This window comes from Cygnus olor, assembly GCF_009769625.2.
Source record: "Cygnus olor isolate bCygOlo1 chromosome W unlocalized genomic scaffold, bCygOlo1.pri.v2 SUPER_W8, whole genome shotgun sequence".
Classification (NCBI taxonomy): domain Eukaryota; kingdom Metazoa; phylum Chordata; class Aves; order Anseriformes; family Anatidae; genus Cygnus; species Cygnus olor.
Genome location: NW_024429079.1, coordinates 95,029 through 118,519, shown reverse-complemented (window position 1 = coordinate 118,519; position 23,491 = coordinate 95,029). Strand labels below are relative to the sequence as shown.

The window sequence follows — 23,491 nt, the reverse complement described above, 5'->3', positions numbered from 1 at the left end:
ACCCCATTCATTATTAGGTTTGAACCTCTCTGAATTTGGGGTATCTGGGTTTTGAGTATAGATTTGGTGAACTTGCCGGGAGTGATCTGGGGGCTTAGTACTGGATGAACTAATACAGCCCATTTGGCATCTGTACTTATTTATGTCTTGTACAAATTCACTCCAGGTGGGAATGGGGGAGTGCGGATTTTGCCTATGACAACGATCACCATCCCTACGAGCAGCTTGTATGCGATCCTGGGTATTTGCTATGAACATCTTAAGGCAATCAGGGAGGCCACAGATAAGAGGGATTAATCGAGTTGGGTGGATAGGAGCTAACATCGGGGATTTCCTGAATTCATCTCTTTCATATATTGCCTGAATGCAGGCTGCTTTCTGTACTGCTACAGCCAGGTCAGAATAGCTTGTGGCTCTAATTTCCAGGGGTTCCCCTCTCTCCTGGGGATCTATACCACCTGCCCAGTATGCAGCCCGTGCAGTTATAGAGTAATTATGGTCTCCTGGTGTGGTGGTTAAAAATACTCTTGGTCCCCAAAAGCCTCTTGCTTCTTCTTCACTCAACATAATTCGATCTCCTCCTTCAAGAGAAACTCGCCACACATACCCAACTTCTGATTCTTCTGACCGCCTTGAGAACTTCTCCTGTATTTTAACCAACTCTGCTGGTGACCATGGGATTGTTAGCACAGTAGTGTGGATTTCATCTTCATCATCAACAGTAGTCTCAGTTTTAATCAAAGGTCTCAAGGAAATCGACTGAGGTTCAGAATCAGCAATCTCTTTGACCTCATCATCACTGTCAAACTAAATATCACGATCCCAGCTTTCAGGGTCTGCACTATGCATTAATCTACAAACCTGCTTAACTGGAGCAGAAGGATGTGTTTTATTTAATGGGTGATTAAACCTCTCCAGTAACTGTTTAAGATGATTATTCTCATTCAGAAGTTTATCATTTTCAGTCACAAGTTTATCCGCTCTGATTCCTAATGTTTTTCCTGTCTCCCTTTCAAAGGTCAATGATGCTTATTTTCTGATTTCAAAGCTGTATATTTCACATTAGAAATTAATTTGGGAGCAGGAGTTTCTTTAGCTTTTTGCTGAGCACAAGACAAACAGGCTCGTAACGCAGCACAGAAGTCACACCTTTATCCTTTCTTTCTCCAGTCTTTTGTGCAGACTGACAATGGTTAATGTTTTCTACCACTTTGTCTTGATTTTTCCAAAATTTTTAGGCCCACTCCTTCCCCACCTGGGAAGGGGACACATTTGCATTTTTGCAGCAGTTTATCCATAGCAATCCTGCCAACTACACCAATTTCTCTGTCTCATTAAGGGGTGTAGCCGATTAACCGTTATGGGTCTGGTGGGATTCAGGGTCCTGAACTATCACAGTCAGGGATTCACCAATAACGTAGCACACCCTCACTCTAGTCACGTTCAATGAGAACTATCACAGCTAGGAACAATGCAATTAAGTGCAATTTATTACAGCAACAGGTACGCAGGTTCTTTGGATTGCCGGCAATAAATTCACTGTCTGCAAAAGCAAGCTAGCATGCATGAAATACACAGGTACGCAGCCTGGCTATTAACACGTTAAAAGGCACAAAGACTCTAGAGATTTCTAAGTTTCTGTGGAGACACCTGGTATAACCAAGTGTTCAAATCTCACCCAAAGGCATCCCAATGGGGGGGGGGTGGAGAGGCTCAGCCCGTCGACTGATCCCGGAAGTCAGAAGGTTCTTGTGATGGTGTCTTCCCTAGCATCCCCTTTCTCTTAAGCCAATTTATATTATTTTCTATCTTTTAGGTGGAGCTTGAGTGACTCTAGTGAAGCATATCTTGGTTATGATTGGTGAAAAGTTTTCTCGCTTTCTTTTAAAGGTATAGGCTCTGAGAAATTCAGAGCGCATGCTCAGTGAGGGGTGGTCGCCCCTTGGAGGCAGGTAGCTTTTGGGAAGGAGGTGTGCTTTGGTATTATAATGATATTATAATGAGCAAAAGTTCACTAGAGTACAGCATTCTGTCAAAAACATGACAGGTCGTTGGCTCGGGGTAGCAAATGTGCAGCTTATCGATCTCGGTGTGCCCAGGAACAATCGAGTCCCCATCTTGCCACAGAGCCTAGCCGCGGTGTCTCCACTCCGCTCTACACTCTGTACTGTTCCTTAGAGTCAGCACACCAGGTTCCCCTAGTGCTATAGCATCTAAGGTTGGAAGCTTAGGGAATGCTTAGGTAGTGCAGCTACCCTTCACCCTGAAAGCTTCTTCAATGCTGTAGATTTGCTTTAAAATGTGAATATTAGTTTAATTTTCCTAGTCACTTTAGGCAATTACTCCACAGTAGGCTAGAATACTAGTTCTTGAGCACTTCACTAATGTAACATTCATGTTAGTAGTTGAACTTCCCATAAACATCACATTGCTTTGGCATCCTGCTAAAACTAAAGAGTTTATCTAACTTGTTTCTCTCACCTTGAGATACTGTTCTGTATCTGCAGCTACATCTTGTTGTCCTTATTGAACTTTATTAGCCAGGAACATTTTCTACTTGAGTACCTCAGATGCAGGTTTCTTGTCTATTTTAAGTAGGTTTTACAGTGACTAGTGGGTAATATTTTATTCCTTTGGTATTCATAAAACTTAAGTAAGCATCCCAAAATATTGCTAAATGCGTAATGCTTCATACTGTTTGAGGCAGAGAGCAAGAATATGTTTCAGTTTAACAGTGTGATTTTTCCCTTGACCATGTGTTCTTCATAATAGATCTGACGTTGCAAGTGGTGGAGGTGGCTTGTGTTAATACTACATTTTTTCTGTTAAACCGTGATCATAGAATTTATAGTTAGGAAATGATCATTAGGACATTTGCAGTTTTGAGACCTCGTTGATCATAGAATGACTTGTGTTGGAAGGGACCTTAAAAATCATCTAGTTCCAACCCCCCTGCCATAGGCAGGGTTGCCACCTACTAAATCAGGTTGCTCAGGGCCTCATCTAACCTGGTCTTGAATGCCTCCAGGAATGGGGCATCCACTACTTCTCTGGACAACCTGTTCCAGTGCCTCCCTATCCTCTGAGTGAAGAATTTCCTTCTAATCTAAATCTCCCCTCTTTTAGTTTAAAATCATTCCCCTTTGTCCTGTCCTTATCTGACTGAGCAAAGAGTTGCTCTCAATCTTTTTTATAAGTCCCCTTTAAGTACTGAAAGGCCGCAATGAGGTCGCCCCAGAGCCTTCTCTTCTTTAGGCTGATCAGCACCAGTTCTCTTAGCCTTTCTTCTTATGAGATCTTTGTCTACTAATCCTCTTGGAGTCTGTGTCATGGCTTTATTTCAGTAATTTTAGTTGCTTCTATGTTTTCATCCTTCAGTGCAAATACAGAAAAGTTTGTTTTAATTGATGCTGAAAGAGGACTTTGAAGATAAAATTGCGTTTACAGCAGTTACTTTCATGAAAGCCCTTAATTTACTACTGCAAATGAAGGAAGCTTTCAAGAGCCTTTACAGATGAAAAGATGATGCTGCTTCCTCTGCCTTTATCTAAATTAACAATAATAGAATCACAGAATAGTTTGGATTAGAAGGGACCTTAAAGATCATCTACACAGAGTTGAGGGAATAACTCAAGAGCAAAAAAAAAAACAAACAACAACCACACAAACATTTCTTTCAAGACAAATATGCGAAATAACCCCAGAAAGGCAGCGTAGTAACCTGTGGAGAGGTCAAGAGAGCAGCTTCTGCTAGTAAAGGAGTGTCATCCTGTTTACTTGGCTACTGAGGCAATAATCTGTTTGGGATGTGCTGATTTTGCCTGAATTGCTTGTCCTGTTTATTGCAATTCTCCCCTGCCAACCCCTTAGCTCTGGAGAGGTTTATTTCTTTTTGTGCTTGAAGATCACCCCATTGGGCTCTGTTAAAGTCTCACAAGTTACATTCTGCAGCAACCACCTTCTGGATTTCTGGTCTGCTTATGGCACTTCTGCAGCTACACTGTCATCACCTTCTCTGGGACAACTTCCTACCCCGAAGCAACAGACAGAACTATTTAGCTGCATAGCTAAATGAAGATTATGCTGATGGTCTGTGGCATAACAAAGCCTAGTTTGGGTGACTAAGCAGCTCGTTCAAGAAGAGAATTTCCTGGAAGAGCCCTTAGAGAATTACTATGTTTCTCTAAAACCTTCACATGGAACAGGCTATACAGAAAGCAGACCTAAAATGGCAGGACCTACATCTGTGTAACAAGTCTGAGGACATCCAGTCTGTCTCACCAGGGACTGTATTGCAGAAATTTGTCCCTTCCCTGTCCCCACATCAGCAAGAAATCCTTCAGTCCCAGACTAAAACCTACAGTTTTAAGTCAAGAGGAAGAGGGCAGATGAAGACATGAGGTGACTGCTCAATCAACTGAGTCACAGCCACTAAGAGGAGGCAGGACAGAATGGAGCAGAAGAACTGAGAAAGTGATGGTGATAAACAAAAAAAAGCAAGGTTTACTGTGTCTATGAAACAACATCAGAACACGGTAAGAAGTCCTAGCAGAGAGACAGATATCAGCAACGTAACCACCTCCTCCAATTTAAGTGTCCTGGGTTCTTGGTTTTGGTGTTTCAGTGTTTTTTTTTTTTTTTTTTAAACAACAACAACAAAAAACACAAAACAAACAAAAACACCTCAGCAATGAATTCCTCTTGGTATTCCAGACTCTTCCCAACTCTGCTGGCCACCCTGTGCTTTCCTATTCTTAGCACCCTTCCCTTCCCTTAAACTATGTTCTTCCCTTCAGCTGGTACAGAAGGAGGGCTCACTCCCAGGCTCTACAACCCAAAGGTACAGCCTTTTATCAGGAGAAGCAGGGAGGAACAGAGCTTCTATAAGTGTTCTTCTTTTTTTTTTTTTTTTTTTTTTTTTAAAGTGTGCTGGGGAAGTGACTTCCGAAAGAACAAAAACACTCAGTTTTGAAACAAGGACTACTTGAGCACTTGCCTGTAAGGGCATATGGAGACTTTATCAGTGACACAAGTACTTGGGCCAAGGAGTTCCAACAGTACCAATGACACAAGGGTAGCAAACCCATCTCCCAGTGGGTCAGCTCCAGATATTTTGCTTTGGTTTCATCTCTCAGTCCCAGAACATGAAGGTCATTGGTAGAGCAGATAAAATATCAGTTTGTCATCCTCCTCCACAAATACATTCAGTGAGCGATCATTGTTGTTCGATGAATGCAGTAACTGGACTTTGTATGATACCAGAGGCATGTCCATTAGCAAGTCCAGACGTGTGGGTTTGCTGTAGGCAAGTCCTTGGAGCTCCTGTTTCAGAGACCTGTATACTGGGTCCCTCGTATCCACAGTCTTTATCTCACCTATGACCTTCTGACTAATCATGCGTTCTGGTTTTGCCTATTTATAGGCTCCCAAAGCCAGCTCATCAGTTTGCCTGGATGCTTCTGCTGTCATGCACATCTACAGGAAATGTTGCTTGGAGACCATGTCGAGATGTACACTAGTCAGTGTTGCTGTCTGCAGGCCACCAGCCACCCCATGGCAGTGGCCACGCCGGGTCCTGTGGGTCCTGTCGGAGGCTGCTCCTGGGGCTATGCCGCGCAGCTCCTCTGGGAGGAGCTGTTGACACTGTCGAGGGTGGAAAGGCCTTACAGAGAGATCTGGACAGATTGGAGAGCTGGGCAGTCACCAACTGCACGAAGTTTAACAAGAGCAAGTGCTGGGTCTTGCACCTGGGAAGGGGCAACACTGTTTACACGTACAGACTGGGTCATGAGATGCTGGAGAGCAGCCCTGCAGAATCATCTAGGTTGGAAGAGACCTCCAAGATCACCTAGTCCAACCTCTGACCTAACACTAACAAGTCCTCCACTAAACCATATCACTAAGCTCTATATCTAAACGTCGTTTAAAGACCTCCAGGGATGGTGACTCAACCACCTCCCTGGGCAGCCCATTCCAATGCCTAACAACCCTTTCTGTAAAGTTCTTCCTAATATCCAGCCTAAACCTCCCCTGGCGCAACTTTAGTCCATTCCCCCTTGTCCTGTCACCAGGCATGTGGGAGAATAGACCAACCCCCACCTTGCTACAGCTTCCTTTAAGGTACCTGTAGAGTGCGTTAAGGTTGCCCCTGGGGTTTCCAATTCGAGCCTGTTGTGTGATCAGTGCAACCCACTTCCTCTGTGTAACATCAGTTGCATGATGTGTAGAGGGGACCCTTCCTTTGAACATCCAGCCCAGCACCGTCAGTCGGGGTGCCAAGAGGAGCTGTGCTTCAGTACTAACCACTTTCGAAGCAGCTTGAACTCCTTCATATACTGCCAATATCTCTCAGTTGAGGTATAGCGGGCCTTGGATCCTCTGCATCCCTGTCTCCAAAACCCTAGGGGTCACCCTTGTGAGAAAAATCTCAAATAATTTTCTTCAGACGGGGTCTTCTGTGAAGCTATTTTATTCGTGATTGCAATGGTGGGCGTCCTGTCAATCAGGAGCGCATTTTAGTAAACAAATCATAACCTTTTATTCCCTATTACCCGACGCCTGATCACCTCCCCTGTTTCCTCATTGGCTGAGTACTACAGGTTCACAAGCTACTCGATGCTCCTCTATACCATATATGTACAATTTTTCTTTTTTTCAACCCTTTAATTTCTCCTTTCTTATGTTTTGAGAACTTGTGATCTTTGTTTTACTGTTCTCACACTGTTCATCCTGTTTTTCTCAAGCTTCTACCTTGTTTTGGAACAGTGAGGCCTTCTACTGTCCACTTATCTACTTAGCATTTCTCCTTCTTATGACTACACAACTACCTTGGAATACAGAAAAGTAATTCTCTACTGCAAAAACACAACTTCGTTTCTCACACTCTCAAGTCTCCTCTGGCTCTTTCTGCCAGAGTCTCTGGCTAGGGCCATTCTCCCTGGCTGCAGTGCAGAGCACCTTTTTTTTACATTTTGTCCTGCCCAGACTGGCCCAAGGGCTACTGTTTAATTTGTTCAAAGGCTTGTTGTTGTTCAGGGACCCATTTGAAATGGTTCTTCTTCTGGGTCACTTGAAAGAGAAATCAGATTGTAATTTGGAATGTGCATTCTCAAAAAACCCACGACGCCTAAAAAAGTTTGTGTTTCCTTTTTTGCTAGTTGGTGGAGACATAGCTGTTACTTTATTGATCACAGCCATTGGGATCTGACTACGTTCACCTTGCCATTTTATTCCTAAAACTGGATCTTTCGTGCAGGTCCTTTAACTTTATTTTGTTTTATGGCAAAGCCAGCCTTCAGAAGGATTTGGACTATTTTCTTCCCTTTCTCAAAAACTTATTCTGCTGTGTTGCCCCACACGATGATGTCATCAATGTACTGCAGGTGTTCAGGAGCTTCCCCCTGTTCAAGTGCAGTCTGGATCAGTCCATGGCAAATGGTAGGACTGTGTTTCCACCCCTGGGGCAGTTGATTTCACCGGTCATGAGTGGTGTTCCCCAGGGGTCGATGTTGGGGCCCATCATTAAGGCCCCCTTAATATCTTTATTGATGATTTGGATGAGGAAATTGAGCGCACCCTCAGTGAGTTTGCAGACAACACCAAGTTGGGGGAAGTGTCGATCTCCCGGAGGGTAGGAAGGCCCTGCAGAGGGACCTGGACAGGTTGGATTGATGAGCAGAGGCCAATGGGATGAGGTTCAACATGGCTAAGTGCCGGGTCCTGCACTTTGGCCACAAGAATCCCATTCAACGCTTCAGGATTGGGGCAGAGTGGCTGGAAAGCTGTGCAGAGGAAAAGGATCTGCGGGTGTTGGTTGACGCTTGCTTGAACATGAGCCAGCAGTGTGCCCAGGTGGCCAAGAAGGCCAACGGCATCCTGGCTTGTATCAGGAATAGTGTAGCCAGCAGGACCAGGGAGGTGATCGTCCCCCTGTGAGAAATATCTCAATTTTTTTTTTTCAGACAGTTGGTTGATAGCAAGCTGAATATGAGCCAGCAGTGTGCCCTGGCAGCCAGGAGGGCCAACCGTATCCTGGGGTGCATCAAGCATGGCACTGCTAGTCGGTCGAGGGAAGTGATTGTCCCGCTCTACTCTGTGCTGGTGCGGCCTCACCTTGAGTACTGTGTGCAGTTCTGGGCACCACAGTACAAAAAGGATGTGAAACTATTGGAGAGTGTCCAGAGAAGGGCTACAAAGATGGTGAAGGGCCTAGAGGGGAAGATGTACGAGGAGCAGCTGTGGTCACTTGTCCTGTTCAGCCTGGAAAAGAGGAGGCTAGGGGGAGACCTCATCATGGTCTACAACTTCCTCACGAGGGGGAGCGGAGGGGCAGGCTCCAATCTATTCTCTCTGGTGACCAGTGATAGGACCCAAGGGAATGGAGTCAAGCTGCGACAGGGGAGGTTCAGGCTGGATATCAGGAAGAGGTTCTTTACTGAGAGGGTTGTTGCGCACTGGAACAGGCTCCCCAGGGACGTAGTCACGGCACCAAGCCTGTCGGGGTTTAAGAAGCATTTGGACTGTGTTCTTAGTCATATGGTCTGAATTTTTGGGTAGACCTGTGTGGTGCCAGGAGTTGGACTCAGTGATTCTTATGGGTCCCTTCCAACTCGGCATATTCTATGGTCATCTAGTACCAACCCTCTGCCATGGACAGGGGCACCTTCCACTAGATCAGGTTGCTCAAAGCCCCATCCAACCTGGCCTTGAGCACCTCCAGGGGTGGGGCATCTACAAATTCTCTGGGCAACCTGTTACAGTGCCTTGCCACCCTCAGAGTAAAGAATTTCTTCCTTATATCTAATCTAAACTTACCCTCTTTTACTTTAAAGCTATTACTCCTTGTCCTCTTACTACACTCCATGACAAAGAGTCCCTCCCCAGCTTTCCTGTAGGCCCCTTTTAGGTATTGGAAGGCCACTATAAGGTCTTCCTGGAGCCTTCTCTAGGCTGAAGAACTGCAACTCCTTCAGCCTATTTTCATAGGATAGGTGTTCCAGCCCTTCGATCATCTTTGGGGCCCTCCTCTGGACTCGTTCTAATATGTCCATGTCCTTCTTGTGCTGGGGGCCCCAGAGCTGGATGCAGTGGTCCAGGTGGGGTCTCACAAGAGCAGAGTAGGGGGGAGAATCACCTCCCTTGACCTGCTGGCCATGCTTCTTTTGATGCAGCCTAGGATACAGTTGGCTTTCTGGGCTGCAAGCGCACATTGCTGGCTCATGTTGAGCTTCTCATCAACCAAGACCCTCAGGTCCTTTCATTGGGGCTGCTTTCAGTCCATTTTCTGCCCAGCTTGTATTTGTGGTTAGGATTGCCCCAGCCCAGGTGCAGGACCTTGTACTTGGCCTTGTTGAACTTCATGAGGTTTGAACAGACCCACTTCTCAAGCCTGTCAAGGTCCTTCTATGATGGCATCCTTTCCTTTCAGTATGTCGACCGTACCACACAGCTTGGTGTCATTGGCAAATCTGCTTGAGGGTGCACTCAATCTCACTGTCCATGTCACCAACAAAGATGTTAAACAGCGCCGGTCCTGTTGCTGACCCCTGAGGAACACCACTCGTTACTGATCTCCACCTGGACATTGACCTGTTGACAGCAACTCTTTGAGTGAGAACATCCACCCAGTTCCTTACCCACCAAGTGGTTCATCCTTCAAATCCATGTCTCTCCAATTTAGAGACAATGATGTTGTGTGGGACAGTGTCAAATGCTTTGAACAATCCAAGTAGATGATGGCAGTTGCTCTTCCCTTATCTGCCAATGCTGTGACCCCATCATAGAAGGCCACCGGATTTGTCAGGCACGATCTGCCCTTAGTGAAGCCATGTTGGCTGTCACAAATCACCTTTTTATTTTCCACGTGCTGTATCATAGTTTCCAGGAGGATCTGCTCCGTGGTCTTGCTGGGCACAGAGGTGAGACTGACTGGCCTGTAGTTCCCCAGGTCTTCCTTTTTTCCCCTTTTAAAAATGGGGGTTGTTTCTCCTCTTCCAGTCAGTGGGAAGAGACAATAGAGAGCTGAAACAGTATAGAGAAAATTGCAAAACCTTTAGAAGTTATGAAGCCTTTTCCTGACACAGGCAGTGTGACTGATTTGTAGTGCAAAGATTGAACCTCCCAAATGGAAGAAGCTGAAGAGCTGATGCAATGCAACTTGCGTACATCTTAATTTACATCTTAATGTTTACTTCAAAATAGAAGACCCTGATCTCAACTCCAAAACTGTGTTGGAGAGGACCATGGTGGAGCGGGCTGTCCCCCCTGCAGCCTATAGAGTACCACAGTGGAGTAGATATCCACTCTGTAGCCTGTGGAGGAGCCCACGGTGGAGCAGGTGCTCTGGCAGGAACTGCCACGCATGGGGGACCCATATTGGAGCAGTCTGTTCCTGAAGGACTGCACCCCATGGCACAGACCCATATTGGAGCAGTTCTTGAAGAACTGCAGTCTTTGGGAAGCCCATGTAGGATAAGTTTGGGAAGGACCGTGTCCTGCGGGAAGGACCCCACGCTGGAGCAGGAGAAAAGACTAACCATGAAGGAGCAGCACATGACTAAGAGTTATGGACTGACCACAATCCCCATTTCCCTGTGCTGCTCAGGGAGGTGGAAGAAGAGGGTGGATGGGGGAGGAAGGTGTTTTTAGTTCTCACGGCTCTAAGTCTGTTATCAATAGGTAATAAATTACATCTCCTTTATGCTGAGTCTGTTTTGCTTGTGACAGTTGGTGAGTGATCTCCCTGTCCTTATCTCAACCCATGAGCTATTTTTATCATCTTTTCTCCCTCTTTTCTTTTGAGGAGGAGGAGTGAGAGCGCAGTCTGGTGGTGCTGAGCTACCTACAGCTGCGAAACCACCACACAGATATGTATGCATTGTGAAGAGTGGTTGTGGCAGGCATTCTTCAGAATTGAAATGTTAGAATGTATAAAAAATAAACACAAAAGCCTGGGAGGGATGTTGTTATGTGGTGGTATGTGCTTATCTGTGGTTTGTGAGATGGTCTGCTGTGGGGAGTTTTTGTTTGCTTGTTTCTGTAGAAACTTCCAGATCAACTGCTATACTGTTTAAGCTCGAGAATGTTTTGAACCAAATTTCCAAACAAGGAAGAAGTGATTATAAAAGAATTTATAGCTTAACCAACTATCAGTTTAGGTGACTGACTGTGTTTTTTATTTTACTTTAAGTTTAACTTTCAATTTGGGTGACTGTTGCCTTTTTTAAAAATAAAAATATGTTTAAAGTTGTCTTATTTTCATCAGCTACATAAAAGCTTTTTGACTGAATTTCTTTTTGGTTGTTGTTGGGAGATGATAGCGACAAATCTGTATCATTAAAACAATGTAAAATTATTTTTTTCCTGTATTTTTTTTTTATTCACAGGTGTCAGCTGTGATGCATGTTTAAAAGGAAATTTTCGAGGTCGCAGATACAAGTGTTTAATTTGCTACGATTACGATTTGTGTGCAACTTGTTATGAAAGTGGTGCAACAACAACGAGGCATACAACTGACCATCCCATGCAGTGCATACTAACAAGAGTAGATTTTGGTAAGTAGTAGTTAATATTGGAACTGTTTGCCATAGTTATAAACATGTATATTTATTTCATAGCTTAGGAACTTTTTTTTTTCCCCAAATAACATGCTGAAAATTATGGCAAGTTTCTATCTCTTTAATTTAAAAGCTTGTTTTCTCTTTGGTTCTAGTATGTGAAATCTGATTTATTCTTTTGGGTTAGGTGTTTTGGCAGACATCAAATTATTGGACTGTTACATTTATCTTATAAAAGGATTACTCCTAAATTAACTTCAAATTCAAAAGGTTTAACATCTACATGCACACACACCCCAGTATGCTGTACCAGAAAGTGCCATGGTGGAGAGAAATAGTGGTGAGAGTTTAGAGAATATGTTCTTTTCTGGTTGTATCTGGGGATGTAGCAGGGGTTGTAGGCTGCACTGAATGTGGAAGAATAGTGGCAAGGGCTAGCAAGTAGTCCTCTTAATTGCTGTTGTTGTATCCCCTATAACACCAGCACTGTAATTCAGGAGATACTTCCATAGCATATGTTTGTGTTAAGATGCTGTTGACATTGGACGCTTATTTCTTGTTATACCTGTTTTAAGCCTCCACAAGACTATCGTTTTAACAAAACCTGTTTTTAGTGATTCAAACTATATTATTAAAGTTTTCAGCTCTTTTAGTCTTATTTTCTTTTTCACTTAAAAAAAAAGGTTTAAAAAGAAAAGTACTGGATGTATACATTGTGCTACTTCCTTTATGGATTTAAAGCTCAGAACAGCTGAATATACCGATATACAGCTACTTTCTCAGAACTCCCTTTGAGCAGAGAAGTCTCTCATTCATGTGTAATTCTCAAGTCACTGCTTGCTCTAAGCCTGTGTTGTAATGACTTGGAAATCTATGCTCTGAGAATTCAGAGTTTGGAAATAAATTTTTGAATGATACACAAATATATTTTTGAAAATATTTTAATTTCTAGATATTTCTTCTTAGGCTTCACTTTCTTTATTTTTACTTATTCATGAGATAAAATTGTGTGTGTACCAGTATATATTAATTCAGTGTTTCGTTCACTATTTGAGGTGCATGGCTTAAACTTGACCCCTGGTGACAGTTATTCTTGTATATTGCATATGGGGTTAAATGGCAACATCGTAAATGTTATGTACGTGTTCCATAGGAAAAAGAGGATTGATGTATGCATGCTGTGGAGCCATAAGTTAACATTAAATGCTAAAAGTTTGAAAGTAATACAGTGGGAAAACTTACTGAAAGTCATTTAACTTCTTAAGTTGTTCCAACCAATCTTGTGAACAATCTGTGCATCTAAAAAACATCTTAGAATCATAGTATCATTTAGGTTGGAAAAGACCCTTAAGATCATCAAGTCCAGAACTAAGCCATGTCCAGAAGTGCTACATCCATACGTCTCTTAAATACCTCCAGGGATGGTGACTCCACTGCTTGCCTGGGCAGCCTGTTCCAGTGCTTGACCACGCTCTCCATGAACAAATTCTTCCTAATATTCAATCTAAACCTCCCCTGGCGGAACTTGAGGCCGTTGCCTCACATTCTATCACTTTTCACCTGAGAAAATAGACACCCTCCTCTCTACAACCTCCTTTCAGGTAGTTGTAGAAAGCGATGAGGTCTCCCTTCAGCCTCCTCTTCTCCAGAATAAACAACCCCAGTTCCCTCAGATGCTCCTTGTGTCTTGTTTTCTAGTTCCTTCACCAGGTTAGTTGCTCTTCTCTGAATGCATTCCAGCAACTCAATATCCTTCTTCTAGTGAGGGGCCCGAAGCTGAACGTAGTACTTAAGGTGTGGTCTTACCAGGGCTGAGTATAGAGAGACAATCACTTCCTTAGTCCTACTGACTGTGAGAAAAATCTCAATATTTTTTTTCAGACAGGGTCTTCTGTGAAGCTATTTTATTCGCGATTGCAATGGTGGGAGTCCTGCAAGCAGGAGCGCACAGTAAAAGTATATCATAGCCTTATATTCCCTATTACCCGATGCTTGATTCCTCCCGTTTCCTCATCGGCTGTGTACTACAGGTTCACAAACTACTCGACGCTTCTTGCTATACCATATATGAACAATTTTATTTGACCAACCATTAATTTCTCCTTTTCCTTTTTTTTTTTCCTTCTTCTCCCTTGACTAGAGTGCCTGTGATTTTTGTTTTTACTGATTTTGCACTGCTCGTCCTGTTTTTCTTAGCTATCCTCCTTATTTCGGGACAGTGGGACCTTCCCCTTATCTTCTTAACATACTCCCCACTGCTATGCAACTGTCATGCCTGCACAATCACTTTTGAATATGCAAGGTTAGTGGAATTTTCCACTGCAAAAACACATTCTACTGAAAAAAAAAAAAACAAACACCAACTTTGTTTCTCACAATTCCCCCCTCTTATTTTCTTACTCCTATTGTCATTTTTACACCACTTCACATCCTCCACTCTTGAGTTTTTCCAACATTAGGGCACAATATTTTTCTTTGGATGTCACGGGGGATGACAGATACACAATGCCATTATTATTATAATACCAACAAATAGTTGTTTGAGCCAATTCCATTCAGGTAACCATGAAGTTAGTTTCTCCCAAATGTCTCTAAATCCCCAGGAAGTGTCATCTTGAGCCACTCTATGTAGGATCTTGGTTTTTTCCCAAATATTTTTGAGATCAATCTCAATTCGTCCTGTTTGATCTACATACACACAGCAACTAGCATTAATTACAGTGCACGCTCCTCCTTGTGAGGCTAGTTATAAATCTAATACCATTTGATTCTGGAGTACCATTCTTGCAAACTTGTTACCTCCTTTTGTAGTGCCCAGACTGCATCTGGTGTTATTTTCTAGTTCTTCCATTATAGCTGAGATATTTACAATAGTGTTTTCTAATTCACTCACACCTAACCAAAGTAGAAACCACTTTGCAAAACAGTGAAATGCCCTGTTTCTTTTTACTAGAGGATTGTCTGGAGTCCGCTTAATTCTGCGTGTGGTCTCAAGGGGGCTTTGGCTCTGTGGGTCTTCCATAATAGTTACATTTGGAATTATTGCCCCCAGGGTGCAAGCTCCCTTCCATCCTAGGGGCAACACCTTCCTGGCTTTATTGCCACATAGCCAGTACCACCCCTTGCCATTTGGGACAGGCCATCCGGTTACAGGATTCTCATGTTGTATCTGGTGTGCATTATGTATATTAGCATCCCCGTAGCTACCATATTCTGTACAGTATGGATTATTCCCTACTTCATGGATAATATTTCCACACCCAGGGTCAATATTATTGCCCCCTGAGTTTCTATCAATGTTGTTTGAAAGACACCTTTGATAACACGTTATATTGTAGCCAGGATTAAGTGTAGGGAGCTCAACTTCAAAATCTGTTCCTTCCCGGGACTGAGTATGATCCGTTGTTTTTAGAAATCTAAAGAATCCAGACACAGTTGCTGCTGGTAACGGAATAGTAATCAGGGACAAGGCCTTTTCAGTGTTTCTAGGCATTTGGGAGCAAATCCAACAATTATTTCGATATAGAACTCGAGAGATGTTCTGGATTAATTGGAAATGCTGATTTTTCCCCCCATCCTATCACTAATCAATTCATAACAGGTATTACTAAGATAAGCTTAAAATACATCATCTCTCTCTATATATCCCTATAATAATTAAGAAAACAATAAAAATCACAAACTAATAAGGATTCTTCTGGTGGGGATTGAATACCCCCCCCCTTCTTTTTCTCCCTCTTCCAGGGAGTGTCCCCTGGAAACACTCTAATTCTGTGTAATTCAATCCCTTTTACCCATTAACTCATTAAGAATTCTTTGAAGGAGAAGTTAAAAGGTTTACAATAGTTAGTTTTAACAGATTTAACTTTTAAAGTCTCTATTAAGACAGTCTCTCAGGTTTCAGGGTTAACTGATGCTTTCACCCGAGTGTAATGAGCCCACCCTTTCTCAGCTGTTCTTACTGTTGTCTCAGTAGTCAGGAGTACCTGGAATGGTCCATCCCACTCAGGTTGTAGCTTTGATTCCCTCCATGTCTGTATCAGAACCTAATCTCCTGCTAGGAATGCATGGATTGGGGCTTCCAAGGGTGGGGTTTGTGCTAACGATCCACAGGTCCTGAGAGATGACAAAGAGGACGACAGCCCAAGTATATAGTTTTTAAGAAAAGCATCTTTTGTCTCAAATTGAGATAATTCATTCCCTTTGTCCAGGTACAGCAATCCAAATAATATTTCATATGGTGAAACTCCCACATCTTTTCTTGGCGCAGTTTGAATTCGGGAGAAGTGCCAAAGGTAAACACTTCGTTCAGGGGAGCCGAGTTTCAAAAACTTAGTCAATTGCTTCTTTACTGTCTGATCCACTCCACCCTTCCAGAAGAGGAAGGGTGCCAAGGAGCGTGAAATTCCCACTTAATTCCTAGAGTCCGCATTAGCCCTTGCAATATTTGTGACTTCCTTGATCAGAGCCAATATTTTCAACGATTCCATACCTGGGAATTATCTGTTCTAGAATTTCCTTAGCTACCACGCTTGCAGTAGCAGATACTGAAGGGAAAGCTTCCACCCACCCTGACAAATGATCGACCAAGACTAATAAGTATTTAAATCTACCTACTCTAGGGAGTTCTGTAAAATCTACCTGTACGCTTCGGAAGGGTTGAATTCCTGGTTCTCGCCCCCTTTGGGCTGACTGCGGATAATTTTCCTATTTACTTTTTGACATACTACACAACTCCTGCATACTTGTTCAGCCAAAGTATATATATTACCACACATACATATTTCCATAACCCAGTGTCACACATTGCTTGAATTCCCCAATGACTCTCTTGATGTAAACCAGTTAGTATTTGCCTCATTAGCACTTTATTCAGCATTTCTCTCCCCTCAGAGAGTATCTGTTTTCCTTCGGACTTCATGGCTCCTAGTTCCTTAAAAAGCTCTTTCTCTTAAAACTTTTTAGTTCTTTTTAGTTTTGGGTAGGGGTAGCTCAACAATTCCCTGAATCCTCTCTGGATTTATTCTTCATTCTCCCTCATACACTAGATGCCCTAAATACTTGACTTATCTTTCTACATACTGTAATTTATTTTTCAGTACTCTCAAGCCCCGTTTTCCCAGAAAGTTGAATAGCTTGTTAGTGGCTTCCTTCACAGCTGTTTTCTCCTGTCCTGACAATAAAAGATCATCCATATATTGTAACAGTAACACCTCCTGTGGAGGCTGGAATTGCTCCAGAATCTGTTCTAGAACTTGCCCAAATAAATTGGTGGCCCTGTAAACCCCTGAGGTGAAACTGTCCATCTGTATTGTTGCTTCTGCCCTGTTTCAGGGTCTTTCCACTCAAAGGCGAATATATCTTTGCTCTCAGGATCTGAGAGCACCCCATTAACAACACCATTGTTCCAGTCTAGCAATTTACTATTTGAATGCCCAATTTCATCATCAAATCCCTTCCCAACAAGTTAGTCCCTGCCTCGGGTACATACAATAATTGCCCAGTGATCATTTTATCCCTACTCTCAGCCTGGTGTCCCCTAAAAGTAGCACTGTTATCCCAGCCCCTTCTACCCCCATCACCTTTAGGGTTTCATTAGTTAATTTAAGCCCTGATACTTTACGGGCCAGCGATGACCTAGCTGCCCTAGTGTATAGGGTTTACGTGGCAAGGTTGTGGTAGCGGGGGGGCTGCAGTGGTGGCCTCCGTGAGAAGAATCCAGCAGCTGCCCCATGTTAGATAAGGGCCAGTTTCATCCGGCTCCAAAGGGGCCCGCTGCTGCCCAGAGCTGAGCCATGAGCAACGCTGTTTGTGCTTCTGTGAGAGCACATCCAAGAGAAGTGTCCTGGTTTCAGTTAGGACAGAGTTAATTTTCCTCCTAGTAGCTGGTAGGGTGCTATGTTTTGGATTAGGATGAGAAGAGCGCTGATAACATGCTGATGTTTTAATTGTTGTAGAGCAGTGCTTACACCAAGCCAAGGACTTTTCAGCTTCTCGCTCTGTCCTGCCAGCGAGCAGGCTAGGGATGCAGCAGGAGCTGGGAGGGGACAGACCCAGGACAGCTGACCCAAACTGGCCAAAGGGGTATTCCATACCATCTGACGTCATGCTAAACAATATATAGGGGTGGCTAGCCGGGGTGGAGGGGCCGGCTGCTCGGGGATAGGCTGGGCATCGGTCAACGGGTGGTGAGCAATTGCATTGTGCATCACTTGTTTCGTACACATTATTATTATTAATACTATTATCATTATTATTATTACTGTTATTATTATTTTCCTGTCTTAATAAACTGTCTTTATCTCAACCCACAGGCTTCACTTTCCCGTTTCTCTCCCCCATCCCGGAGAGGGAGGGGGGAGGGTGAGCGAACGGCTGTGTGGTGTTTAGCTGCTGGCTGGGTTAAACCACAACAGTCCTTTTGGCGCCCAACGTGGGGCTCGAAGGGTTGAGATATCGACAGATTTGACCAGAGTGTGTTAAACTAAAATTGGTATAAGTATTCGACCTGCTTAATAGTTGCTAGTCACAATGTTGATTGCCTTAATCTCGTCTGCTGTGCCTGTTTCCCAAATTGAGTTTTATAGCACGTTACTTTCTGTATGTGCTCCCTGTCGCGCTGTTTATCCTTTCCGGGCCCTGGTTTAAGATTGTTGTGGTACTGTGTGGTGTAACAATGGCTTATGAAATGAGATTTCTGGTCATGACCCTAACCTGGTATTTGTACTCAGCACTGTTGTCGACTCTATACTTTGGAAACCATATCTCATAAACTATTAGCAATTATACCTATTGCCTTTTTTCGTCAGGGAGCCAATCTGTGGAGGGGACAGGGGAAGATATTTTTTCCTACCTGTTCACTCTCCCTTTCTCCTTCACCACCCTCTTATCCCCCGAGCTAGTTACGATAGTTCTCCAAGATGTTGAATATCCTTGGGATACTCAGACCAGCATGTTCTTGTTGTTATGTCTCCTGAATGCGCTTCAGGTTTTGTTTAAGGTTAAACAACCTTATAGACACTTGGGCCAAAGAACATGGTATTGAGTGGGTGTATCACATCCCCTATCATGCACCAGCCTCCGGGAAAGTTGAGCGATACAATGGACTGTTAAAGACTACACTGAAAGCAATGGGTGCTGGGACATTCAAAAATTGGGAAACACATTTGGCAAAGGCCACCTGGTTAGTCAATACTAGAGGATCTGCCAACCGAGCTGGACCTGCCTAATCAAACCTGTTACGCACTGTAGAAGGGGATAAAGTTCCTGTAGTGCACGTAAGAAACATGCTGGGTAAGACAGTCTGGGCTACTCCTGCCTCAGGAAAAGGCAAACCCATTTGTGGGATTGCATTTGCTCAGGGACCTGGATGCACTTGGTGGGTAATGCAAAAGAATGGGGAGGTCCGGTGTGTACCTCAAGGGGACCTAATACTGGGTGAGAATAGCCCATGAGTTGAATTGTAGTATGTTAATTATCATATAACACTGTATGTCATCACTACCATGATTGCTATATACCATAGATGAAAATGGTGATTAATTAGAATGCATTGGAAAGAGTGTAACGTGAGCATGACATAAATGGTATGGAATAAGGGGTGGATATCTGTCCTGGTTTCAGGTAGGACAGAGTTAATTTTCCTCCTAGTAGCTGGCAGGGTGCTATGTTTTGGATTAGAATGAGAAGAGCGCTGATAACATGCTGATGTTGTAATTGTTGTAGAGCAGTGCTTACACCAAGCCAAGGACTTTTCAGCTTCTCGCTCTGTCCTGCTAGCGAGCAGGCTAGGGATGCAGCAGGAGCTGGGAGGGGACAGACCCAGGACAGCTGACCCAAACTGGCCAAAGGGGTATTCCATACCATCTGATGTCATGCTGAACAATATATAGGGGTGGCTAGCCGGGGTGGAGGGGGGGCCGGCTGCTCGGGGATAGGCTGGGCATCAGTCAACGGGTGGTGAGCAATTGCATTGTGCATCACTTGTTTTGTACACATTATTATTATTAATACTATTATCATTATTATTATTGTTATTATTATTTTCCTGTCTTAATAAACTGTCTTTATCTCAACTCACAGGCTTCACTTTCCCGTTTCTCTCCCCCATCCCAGAGAGGGAGGGGGGAGGGTGAGCGAACGGCTGTGTGGTGTTTAGCTGCCGGCCGGGTTAAACCACAACAAGAAAAAAAAAAAAAAAAAAAAGCAAAACACCCTGGAGTAGAACAGCCGCTGGGAGAACGAGGAGTGAGAAACCTCCCTGCAGACACCAAGGTCAGTGCAGGAGGAGGGGGAGGAGGCGCTCTAGGTGCCAGAGCCGAAGCCCCCCTGTGGCCCGCGGGAAAGAGCCCATGCCGGAACAGGTGTTTGGGGGGAGGGGGTGTCCCCAGGGGGTCCCAAGCTGGACCAACCCGCTCCTGACAGATAGACCCCGCGGCACAGACCCACACCTGGAGCAGCTCCCAAAAAGCCACTGCCCGTGGAGAAACCCACACAGGACCAGCCCAGGAAGGTCGATGGACCCCACACCAGAGCAGGGGAGAGAGCGACCATGAAGGAGTGGTGGAAACGAAGTACCATAGACCAACCACAGCCTCCACGCCCCCCCCCCCCCGCCCCTGTGCCACTCAGGGCAGGGAAGAGGTGGAAGAGAGTGGATGGGGGAAGGTGCCCCCAGCTTGTTTATTTGTTTCCCACTGCTCCAGCCTGTCAGCAATAGGTTTTATTAATAAGTTTTATTAATAAGTTATTATTAATAAGTTTATTAATAAGTTTTATTACTCTTTCTATGCTAAGTCTGTTTTGCCCGCGACGATAATTGTAGAGTGATCCCCATGTCCTTATCTCAACCCTTGAGCCCTTTTTCATTTATCAGGGGCTCTCAGTGGGACTAGCTTTCTGAGAAGCCCCGACTTCCCTATTCTGAATTTATAACAGCAGTTTCTCCTCCTTCTTCCACTGTGGATATTCCTATTTGAAGTGCCTGTCCATTAGTTTTGCTCTGCTTTTCCTTCTCATCTCCCCTCCTGACATACACCTTCAGGGCCTCCCGCAGGAGGGCCTCCAGTGACTGTTAACTCCATCCTCCCACCTTCTGGAGCTTTTCCTGTGTCTCTGGCCAGGCTTTAATCACAAAATGAACTTTCAAGAGCCCTTGGGCTACCGGGTCCTCAGGATTCATCCCCGAGTACTTTCTCATTCTGACCCCAAGTCTCTCATATGATTTCTGTGTTGTGGGTTATTATTATCCCAGTTGGATAAGGAGATATTTCTGCTCTACTGGAATTACTCCCAGTCCGAGGGAAGTTAGTTTTTTCCCATTCTTGCATAGCTGCCTGCCGAATCATTCCCCTCCTAAACATTCTTCTCGAGTGAATAACATACTCAAGATTGACATTCCCCCCCCCCCTCCCCCCGCCCCGGAATACAAATTAGGCCTTAGAAATGGATTTGACTGTTCTGCTAGTCCTATAGGGTCCTCAATTAAAGACTTTGTTTCTTTCTTAAAACTCCTAACCTCTGTGCTGGTAAGGGGGGGGGGGGGGGGAGTTCACATAACCTATTTGTCCTTGTCCCACTGGAACCTCCCTAAGAGGATACACAGTTAGTGTTAGTTAGTACTGTTAGTATCAGGGAAGGCAAAATTCTCTTCTACATTGTTCTAATTCTTACCAGAGCCTAGAGTGCGCTCCTTCTCCAGGGACAGCGGCAATTGCAGTCCCTGTCTCCCTTCCTTGAGCAGCTGCTGCTGCCTTTGGTGCAATATTAGGATTATAGTGACTTGCGGAAAACAGACTCCACAATCAGTAAGACTGTAAAGTAGGTATGTTTATTCAGCATTGGGCAGCACGGGGGGTAGTCCCACCAAAGTCGTGCAAATGCGACGCAGCAACTTGCCATGGTTATATGCAGTAAAGAGTTACATATGCATGAAGTTTCACAATGTGCCTATACATATGCATAACCTGTCCCCACTTCATACTAAAATTAGTTCAAAAGACATTTCCATAAGCTCCTCCCATCTGCGCTTACGCAGTGTCTCCTGGTAGTGGTCGCCGGGGGTCGTGGGGATGAAGGTTGGTGACTCTTCCTCGTCACCGCTAGTTGACCTCTTGTCTTTGCACAGACTCAGTTGCTCCTTGGCTCTTGTCCATCCGCAGGACCAGTTTCTACCAGTTTCTTAAGATAGGCTCACATTCTTATCAAGGGACTGACCTTGGTAAGGGGCCCAAGGCTTCTTGCTTTAGTTAATTTGCACCATGCACCATAGTTAGCTAAGACATTAAGCAGCATCCACTAGTTTGATGCTGTCAGCGCTCTATCTGTATTTGCTAAGATTCTCCTAACTCCCTCTCTCAATAGGGAGCATAACTTGATTCCTTCTCTGAAAAAGGAGTCTTAATTGTTTACATATAAATTTAAAGCCTGAATTTTCATCAGACCCGTATTTTGGCTAAAATACTGAAGTTCCTTTTATGTTATTTTTTTTTAGGCCAGACAATTACACAATATCTAGCCTTTTTTTTTTTTTTTTTTGGGGGGGGGGGGCGTTGTTTTTCCAATTCCTTATCATTCTTCCCAAAGGACTATCTGTAGGCACAGTTGCGGGGTCTCCATCCCCATTCTGCTGATGCTTGGAGCCCTTATTCCCCATCTCTTCCTGATGTGCTGCTGTGGACTTTACCGCCTGCAGGGGTACCACACACCTGTACCTAGGATAAGGAGAGAGGTGGGTTGTATTGTCGAACACTTTACTGTGCCCGGGGTACTGAAAACCTAAAGGCTCCCAATTCCCCGAGACTTTCTTTCGCCCTTCTAACTTTCACTTCGTCCATCTCTGGCCGCGCCCCTCACGGGACTCCGGAACTGTGGATCAGGACTCCACATTCACTTTGCACTAAAAGCACATCTCATTCACACTCCACACAGGAGTCTCCCCAACCCCCTCAAGGCAATACAATAAAGCTTGTCTTACCTTGGTCCATGCACAGAATTACCGTATCCGGGTCATCAGCAATTATGTCTGTGCCTGTGCCTGTGCTATGCTTGTGCTGTGCCTGTGTTATGCCTCCCTTCTCCCCAGTGCTTCACAGAGTCTGTCTTCAGTTTAACAGTCTCGGTTCCTTGTCAACCATCCCGAGACAACCCACCACCCCTGACAGGACTGCTGAAATCAGTGGGGTGCACCTTCCTCTCTGTGGTGGCAAGAACTCTTTGGTAAGCGACAAGATCCCAGACGAGCCCCCAAATTGTGAGAAATATCTCAATGTTTTTTTCAGACAGGGTCTTCTGTGAAGCTATTTTTGTTTTTAATGATTTCATACTGCTCATCCTGTTTTTCTTAGCTATCCTCCTTATTTCGGGACAGTGGGACCTTCCCCTTATCTTCTTAACATACTCCCCACTGCTATGCAACTGTCATGCCTGCACAATCGCTTTTGAATATGCAAGGTTAGTGGAATTTTCCACTGCAAAAACACATTCTACTGCAAAAACACAACTTTGTTTCTCACACCCCTGTACTCAGCTCTGGTGAGGCCGCACCTTGAGTACTGTATTCAGAATTGAGCCCCTCACTACAAGAAAGACATTGAGGCCCTGGAGCATGTCCAGAGAAGGGCTACGAAGCTGGTGAAGAGCCTGGAACACAAGTCCTATGAGGAGCGGCTGAGGGAACTGGGGTTGTTTAGTCTGGAGAAAAGGAGGCACAGGGGAGACCTTATTGCTCTCTCCAGCTAACTGAAAGGAAGTTGTGGGGAGCCGGGGGTCGGCCTCTTCTCACAGGTAACTAGCTATATGATAAGAGGGAATGGCCTCAAGTTGCGCCGGGGAGGTTCAGGTTGGATATGAGGGAAAATTTCTTCTCAGAAAGAGTTGTCAGGCATTGGAAGAGGTTGCCTGGGGAGGTGATGGTCATCGTTCCCGGGGGTGTTTAA

At 44.4% G+C, this 23,491-nt stretch overlaps 1 protein-coding gene across 2 annotated transcripts in view; it reads left to right on the top strand.

Moving 5' to 3' along the window:
* Positions 1–23,491, top strand: part of LOC121063044 (E3 ubiquitin-protein ligase KCMF1-like) — a 119,913-nt gene that overhangs the window by 18,893 nt on the left and 77,529 nt on the right. For both annotated transcript variants that reach the window (XM_040543341.1, XM_040543340.1), the window contains exon 2: positions 11,385–11,552. In XM_040543341.1, the coding sequence (XP_040399275.1) occupies positions 11,385–11,552 (168 nt within the window). The remainder of the gene's footprint in view (positions 1–11,384; positions 11,553–23,491) is intronic.